This window comes from Triticum urartu, chromosome 5 (genome assembly GCF_003073215.2).
Source record: "Triticum urartu cultivar G1812 chromosome 5, Tu2.1, whole genome shotgun sequence".
Lineage (NCBI taxonomy): Eukaryota > Viridiplantae > Streptophyta > Magnoliopsida > Poales > Poaceae > Triticum > Triticum urartu.
The window spans coordinates 417,526,537-417,535,442 of record NC_053026.1 but is presented as its reverse complement, the minus strand read 5'-3'; the positions used below and the strand labels follow the sequence as shown (position 1 = coordinate 417,535,442).

At 47.7% G+C, this 8,906-nt stretch overlaps 1 protein-coding gene across 1 annotated transcript; it reads left to right on the top strand.

Moving 5' to 3' along the window:
* The first annotated feature begins 4,620 nt into the window (after positions 1-4,620).
* Positions 4,621-6,187, top strand: LOC125556119 (probable E3 ubiquitin-protein ligase RNF144A-B). The gene is made up of 2 exons (XM_048718907.1): positions 4,621-5,772; positions 5,882-6,187. Exons 1-2 carry the CDS (start codon positions 4,688-4,690, stop codon positions 5,958-5,960), a joined length of 1,164 nt encoding a protein of 387 aa, XP_048574864.1. The 5' UTR covers positions 4,621-4,687; the 3' UTR covers positions 5,961-6,187.
* The last annotated feature ends 2,719 nt before the right edge of the window (positions 6,188-8,906 follow it).

The window sequence follows — 8,906 nt, the reverse complement described above, 5'->3', positions numbered from 1 at the left end:
CCAACCTTCATCGTGGTGTTGGTTGCAGCCTCGATGCTCAACGGCGGCAGCCTTTGTCGAAGGAGATCAAATATGACGGGGAGAATAGGAAGGGAGTTTGGTTTTTCAGGGAATGGAAAGGATGGGGATACAGAAGACGTGGAGGTAGCTTACGTTTCAAGAAGTGGAAAGGATTCGAGAGATGGCTCGTTTATCCTCTAGAACGCTCATATTTGTGGCAACAAAAAAAGTTGATATGTCAAGTCTGTGCGCCCCTGTAGTGGGTCCTGCTTGTAAGCCAGTCACGAAACGCTGATGTGGCTGGATGCTGATGTGGATAGTCTGCATGTTAAGATAAATAGGTTAGTGGGGATGAATCTCTTAGGTATATATGAAGATGGCTCGTTTATCTTCTAGAACGCTCATATTTGTGGCAACAAAAAAAAGTTGATATGTCAAATCTGTACGCCCCTGTACATGAGCGTGGCCTGCTACTGGATTGATACCTTAGTTCTCAAAAACTGAGGGAAATACTTATGCTACTCTGCTGGATCATCCCTTCCTCTTCGGGGAAAACCAACGGAAGCTTAAGACGTAGCAATCAGTAGTTGAGCCCAATCGGGGCGATCGGGGATCTATTGCATTATGGGTGGTCTTCTTTTATTTGGTCACGTAGTCGAACAAAAAAAAGTTGATATGTCAAATCTGTACGCCCCTGTAGTGGGTCCTGCTTGTAAGCCAGTCACGAAACGCTGATGTGGCTGGATGCTGATGTGGATAGCCTGCATGTTAAGATAAATAGGTTAGTGGGGATGAATCTCTTAGGTATATATGATTCTAACGCAAGTTGTACACCGGTTGTTTTTAGTTGTAGTTCTATAGCCTTGAAATGATAATCTTGATTAAATTTTTCTTATCGCTGTTTTTGGGTTTAATTTAAATAATTCCAATCCCTACAGTAGATACGGTTGGCCAAAATAGTTGGTGTATCCACCATTAATTTGCATGGTTTTGATGCTGAAGATTTTTTTTGCGGTAGGCTTAAAGTGTTGTCCTCACAAATCTTGAATGTGTATCCTTGTAGAATATACTCCTCCAAATACTGAACAGGTCATGCTCCATTTATCCTCATGTAAACTTTTCTCAAGCTGGGCAGGCTACAGATAAATAGAAGGCAATCTTCTCAGACCACGGTGAGCCTTCTTTGATTGTTGTAAGTTCAGTGGATTTCAAAACCCAGCAAAATTAGCGTCTGTTTGATCTATCCCCGACCAACACAGAGGACTAAGTAACATCACAAGGCTGGTAAGCATTAGTGGTTTACTTATTTATTCCACTTATTTTCTCTTCTCAATGCACTATTGTGCTCTAATCTGCTACGGAGAAGTTGGTATAAGAACTTGATTTTTTTATGAGATATACCTAACAGATTGCAACCGTGCACAGGAACCAGGATGCAATTGTTTATATGCACCCCATTGCTTCATCATCCCATTTCTATTTTCCATTAGTTTGCATTTACATGCACCTGATATTGTACACTTCTATATGTATGTAGGAAATAAAAATTTGGAATAACTGTGGAAGAACTTTATTGTAGGGTGAATATGAGAAAATTTGTAAACAAGGGCCCCTCTGGGTCGCACGAGATGGATGGATTCTCACTGCATGTTACTGGCAAACATTGTAGCTTTTCAACTTCAGGTTGGTCAGTTTTCTTCCCTTCAAAGGGTGCATGGCATGAAGTTATTGTTGATCTAACCTAGAAGAATTCCCTAGGCTGTGTAACTGTCGTGAGAGCTTGGTGCAATTTGATGCAAACTAGAACTAGATTAGCAGTTCCAAAGATGAATGGAACATCAGAGTTGCATATGAAAGCAGTCCTAACAAGTTTGCGTCATAGTTGCCTAGGAAGGCAGGAACTCATTTGCTGTTGTACTACCTGAACTATTTGTTTATAGGCAACATGATTTTGATCAAGGAAGGAAGCGGCTATTTTGATGATAGTGCAATGCAGGATACCGGTTCTTAGATCTGATTGTATTGTAATGTAGTACATTACTATGATTTTTTTCTTGCTATTGTACACATCTAGAATAGACAACAACAAGATGGTCTACCTACAAGAAGTTCAGTTCAGAAACTACATGCAAATGTTAAAATTTCCAAATGTTCGTGACAGAGTAAAAACAGGGAAGGGAGAGAAGGAACGACCAAGATGCAAGCTTTGTGCTACCACTCAAATCACATATGGCTTACAATCTTGCTTACTCAATGTTCAGATTATTGTAATTTTTGTACCTAAAAGGTCTTAACTATATTAACCATGTATATTTTTCATATATTAACAGCTAAGTTCTTAAAATTCTATGAAACAACCACATGTACCGCATGATCTACGCTACACATAGCTGAGTTAGCACTACCTTTTGCATGCCATCTTTGCCGAGTCTTCATTTGTTGGTCGATGGTATCCTGGTCTATATGGTTGCATTTTTTGTTTCAAATAATAGTGCTTTCGTCATCATGGGTTTTTCTACTTTTGCCTGGCTACTGAGAAAATGTTTTTCAATTGCTATGTCATGAATGCAAGTTAGTCACCAGTCAGAAAAAAGAACTGCAACAGATGGGCGTAACTATTGGTATTTTTTCGTATACATAAAAATTGGTACTTCCAATATACACAAACATTATCTTGATGTATAGCTGAAGTCTATATGGTCATAAATTACTGATTCAAGCATAGGTTCGTACACATTGTTTGCCCCCTTTATGAACTTTATCATGTTAACTACTGATATGACACTCCCTCGGCTAATGGTGCCTTCATATACTTGGTTTTTAAAATGAGTGCTTTCATATACTAAAATAAAAATAAACTAACGGAAGGAAGTTATCATCATAACATACCCTTTGTCCTATGAAACTTATTAGAGATGTATCAACATGTATTTTCCTTGTTTAGCAACATGCAGCATGCATGATACCAAGAATATGCCTCTTTCCAGTTTATCTTCATACGCACAGGGTTCTCTTATATTAAACCAATAACATTTGTTTCAAAAAGTAAACACACTTCATATGGATACAACGTATTGACGGGTGCGGCGTGCCGCCGCGCGGGCTATGCTAGTTTTTCCTATCGGAGACAGGTTTTTAAGTCCCGTGTGTGTGTGTATCTTTCGTCTTATATAGCTACTGTTTAAAATTCTCTAAAAATGATTACTCTACCATTTAAATGATACTCCCTCTCTGATCGGAAAACAAACCTTAGTTCAAAGCTGGGACATTTTTTTTCCAAACCTTAGTTCAAAGCCGGGACATTTTTTTCCGATCGAAGGGAGTAAAAGATACCAGTCGTGTTTCTCTCTTACTGCATGTGAGGTTTGCAAAATTAAGACCTATCAACAGTCCAGTTCAGTCCACTAGAAGCGAGGGGTGTGCCTTGTACATGGAGCAATTCCATAAACTCGACGGAGTTGATTGAATGTACCAAGAATATATTTTTTCCGGGTAGAATGTACAAGAATATGTTCTCACGATGTAATTGTTTTTGGAGAGCACTAGACATGCCTTGCCAGCTGCTCGATTGCTACCCGCAAAACCATTAGATCTCGCAACTTTATTAGTAGGAACAAGGATGAAAAAAACTATCTGGTCGCAACATTTGTTGTCTCTAGTCATAACATCCTTGGTAAAAAATCATAACACCCGCCATTGGCGGTCGCAACACGCCATTGACACTTTCACTGGCTTGTAGCACCGTCTGACCCGGCCGCAACATTGGTTGGCGAACTTGTAGTATCATCGGGCGGATGGCTAGCCCGTATCGACCTAGAGCCCGTCCACAGTAGTCTACAGCCCCTCTCAAAGCAAGGGGAGAGCGCGATGGTGAACATTGTACCATCCTGGGCTCTCGATGCCCGGCCCTTTTGTGTCACGCAACCACACGATGAAAGGATCATAAGCGGCTGGAGAAGGACACATTGTACTTTGATTATAAGAAAGTTTAGACTTCACGGAATGTAAAATGTGTACCTAAACAATGGTGAAGGGGCCTGCACCAGAAGCAGTTCCAGATTCCGAGACGCAGCCGCGGTGGTCCTACTTTGTAGCACGGAACGTCTATGCTTCATGCATCCCTATAATGACAGTGTTGGTCCCTGCTCATAGCAGCGACACCCCACACACATGGTGAGACACAAGTCAGGGGAGAGCGGACGACGGCGTGATGAAACTACGAAGGTAAACGTTAGGGGGGGGGGGGGGGGGGGGGGGGGGGGGAGATGAGAGGGGAGAACGACGGGTGGTGTCACGCAACCATAAGAACGAGACGAGGAGAGGCTGCATGGGGTTCACTAGACATGTGGCGCATGAGCAAGGGGGCTTAGGCAGTGCTCGGTTAGAATCATTTACCATTATTATTTTTCTATAAATATAAATAAAAAGGAGCATCGTTACAAGAATAACTTTTTTTTAGTTTGTTATACAAGAAGAGAAACTGAGAGTGTTTGGCTCGTTACTTTTACGAGCCGATGAGCGAGCGAGAGCGACGTTTGAGTTTTTTGCGAGCCCTAATTCCGATTCACCACATCCAACAAAAATCCAGCCCCCACCCCTCTCTCTCTCGCATCAGTAGATCGCACCCGTCCACGCGTCCCGCAATCTCCTCCAATTTGAAACTGCCCCAGCCCACAACCAACGACGGATGGGAAGCAGAGCAGCGCCGCCTCTGGCTGGACACCACCCGTCGCCGGCCATGGCGTCCTCCGCCTCCGCCTCCGCCTCCGCCGCCGCGAAGGCCGACAATCCCTTCTGCCCCATCGACATCTCGTCCGACGAGGACGACGAAGTGACAGTCCTTGGCTCCTCCAGCAGCCGCGAGGAGATGCAGATCCAGCAGGCCATCCTCCTCTCCCTCGACCCCTCTCGCGACCAGGCCACCGCCCCCTCCTCCTCCGGAACCGCCGTCGCCGGGACCCCCGAAGGGTCCATTCCTGACCGCAAGGGGAGGCGCAAACTACGGTCGGAGCTGCCCCTGTTTCCTGTTGATCCCAGCACATCTCCGTCGAAACCAGAGACGCGCCAAGTCATCGACTTGGACGACGACAGCCCCCCTCAAGTGATCGATCTAGACGACGATGATGGCTGCAGCTTGATCTTCCTCAAAGACATCGCCAGCGGCAAGAGGAAGCTGTTCGAGAAAGGCGAATGCTCCAACAGCGCCAAGAAATTCGACTGCACGATCTGCATGGAGACGGTCCCCGGCGTCGAGCGGTTCCGCATCCCCGGGTGCCGGCACGCGTTCTGCGCCGGCTGCGTGCGGCAGTACATCGCCGCGAGGGTCGAGGAGAACCTGCTGGCCATCGGCTGCCCTGATCCGGGCTGCAAGGACGGCGTGCTGCACCCGGAGGAGTGCCGGCGCGTGATCCCGGCGCCGCTGTTCCACAGGTGGGGCGCCGCGCTCTGCGACATGGCGCTCGGCGAGCTCAAGTTCTACTGCCCCTTCAAGGACTGCTCGGCGCTGCTGGTGGACGACGACCCCGGGGACGGCGACGGCGACGCGGCGGCCAAGGTGGAGTGCCCCCATTGCAAGCGGGTGTTCTGCGCGAAGTGCAAGGTGCCGTGGCACGAGGGGGTGGAGTGCGCCGAGTTCCAGCGGCTCGGGGACGACGAGCGCGGGCGGGAGGACCTGCTGCTGAGGAAGGTGGCGCAGCAGAGCAAGTGGCAGCGGTGCCCCAAGTGCAAGATCTACGTCGAGAGGGTGGACGGCTGCACCTTCATCGCCTGCAGGTAGCTGCAGCTTCATCACTGAATCTCCTTCGCTCCTGCACACCAACAGTCAATTTTTATGTGCGCCAAAGTGCAAACTAATTATTGTTTCCTCTGATTTGATTTGCAGGTGCGGGCACTGCTTCTGCTACCTGTGCGGCTCTACGATGGCGAGGAGCAACCATTATTGCGCAAAGTGCAAGCGGTGATCGGTGAATCGTCTTAAAATGCACAAAGCTACTTCAGGGAAGGAAGTAATTATGCAGATATTGACTATATCTGTGTAACGGTTGGGCGGTATTGTTGATATTAACTTCAGTTGGTATCATTTAGCTCGTGCAACTCTAATGCCACCTTGGCCATCACTATGAGAATTCGTCTTTACAGGAGCTGGTTTCCTTGGGGTCTTGTGACCATGTCTTTTTTGAACAATCACCGGGGAAGGCATTGGATAAAGGTTGGTCCAGGATCCAACTGTTAGCCTAGAAGAAGGTGGATAGGCCATTGTTGGTGAGGATAAAGGATAGTTGTTGAAGGCTTAGAAGTTGGTTGTTGATTGTTTCCAAAGGATGGGTTGTTTTGTTTGTTGGAAATGGTGCTAGAGTATCGCAGGTGAAACTGTTAGAATAAATCCGAGGCACTGTTGATCATCTAAGGATCAAGCAATCACACAAGCACAACGCCGAGATTTGTTAACGAGGTTCACCGATATGGCTACATCCTCGGGGCTTGACTATGGGCGCTCCTCCCCATGACACCGCTACAATACCGCACCCAGTCACCCTGGACACCGGCACATGCCGCCGGCTTTCTCTGCGTTCCGGTGCTATTATGTTGGCATAGGTTACATCGTGTGTCTACCCCACTATATATGAGAGGTCTAGGATACAAGTGTCCTACTTGAACACGACTCCATATCCTATCTAAACACAATACAACTAGAAGTCCAACTGTAACCTACCTTGTACACTATATTCGACACAACTCCAACAAACTCCACCTTGGCGAATATATTCCACCATCCTGCATTTGTCCATGCGTCAAACTTTCATGTATATTGGACCTGAACTTATTCCATGAGTATCGCTGCAACTCCAAAGACTCCATGTGACTCTACCTGCAACTTGTAGTCCCTTCTTTTCTTGACCACAGTTAACACTCGAGCAAAATTAAGTTCCCCTTACTCTAGTTTGTGCTCCCAACTTCCAGAGTATCCGTTCAGCACCATCACACACCGATCACTGACCTGCGTGAAAGTGAACAATTCACATATTGGATGCTGCACATAAGAGTTACCTGAACTCAACATCACCGCTCCTTTCTTGACCGCCTGTCTGAAACTTGAAGGAATTTCACCATTGCTTGTAGTCATCGTGAGTCAAATTCGCAGTTGTCTCACCACATGTATGATCACCAGAGCCCTGGCCCGTCTCCATGCCCCGTGCATACCACACGCCTCACCGCTATTACTGCGTCGAGTCTCCGCTGTCCAGGTCGAGTCTCAAGGGTCGCAAACCCACACCACTCAACCCCCACTCCAGAGTACCATCGATCATCACCGACCGATGACGAGTTTCACGCTTTCATCGAACCACTGGGCTTCAGTCTGAATTGTGTGTTACTCGTTTTTCCTCCTTGCTGAATAGGCTTCGATTCCCTAGATCCTTACATCGTAACCCCTCAATCCAGCTCCAACTTCAACATGACTCCATGGTAGATGATCAGTCCACCCCCGCGCCCCGTCGACTTCAAGCTCACATGTGCACCGTCTTGAATCAACCCCGCGCCATAGTCTTGTCGAAGCCACACAAGCACTCGGGCATGTGCCACGTGTTTCCACGCCCAGAAGTCGGTCACCATCGGCAGCACGCACCTATGTCGTCGTCGCTGATCTCACCACCGTCTTCTGTACCAACCGACTTGCGTCGATCCATCAGACTGTCCAAGCAAATCGCCATACATATCTGACCCGAACTGAATTTCCTTTGCTGCAGCCATATGCAACTCCTCACGATCCTCACCATCTGTCTGGCTTGACATCCAACAACGCCTTCAAGCATCCCTGTTGTGCTAACAATTTTTTTCACCATTGTCTGCCATAACCCAAAGTCGTGAGTTTCGTCGAACTTCTCCACCTCAAACTTGATACCCATTAGCGCCATGATTCTTTGTACGACTGACCTGTAAAAAAACATCGAGCACTCTTTCCGTGATCCCCAAGTACACCGAGTATACTAGTTGCAAATCCAAAGATAGCTTTGGTCTTCACGTGGAGTAGCTCCCTTGCATAACTTCCAATGCTAGCTTTGCATGCCCAAGCCTTTGCCAACCTGATGCCATGTACAAAGAGCTGCCTTGCTGCTTCACGTCTACGACTCGTAACAGGGACTCGGTCCTCTCTCTCTCTCCCTCCAAACAAATCTCACTTGCACGGTTCCTCTGTATGTCCCAGCGGACCAGCACTGCCCGTTGCCTGGGCCTTCCCGGCGCTTCGGCCAGTCCGCACTGCTAGCCAGCTGCTCCAGCGCGCGACTTCCTCGCACCCTCGGATGAGCCTTCTGCCATGGGCCGCCAGCCGGCAATCACGTGTACGCACGATGCCTGACGCTCGCTCGATTGATCACGATCGACCGCTACACATCTCGCCTTACGTCTGCCCACGCACGCGTCTCGCTTGTACGCTCGCCCGTCGATCCGCCGACCTATCGCCGCACGTCCAACCTGCCGCTGATCCATTGAATCCGTGCGTCTTGTGTTATCAGCCTTTTCCGATCTCGTCCAGAAGTCTCTTCTCGAACTCAATCTTTCCTCTGAATTAATGATCCACAGCCTTCGAATAACCTAGCTCATAATACCACTTGTTAGAATAAATCCGAAGCACCATTGATCATCCAAGGATCAAGCAATCACACAAGCACGATGCCGAGATTTGTTAACGAGGTTCACCGATATGGCTACATCTCTGGGGCTTGACTATGGGCGCTCCTCTCCATGACACCGCTACAATACCGCACCCGGTCGCCCTGGACACCGGCACATGCCGCCGGCTTTCCCTGCGTTCCGGTGCTATTATGTTGGCATAGGTTACATCGTGTGTCTACCCCCACTATATATGAGGGGCCTAGGATATAAGTGTCCTACTTGGACACGACTCC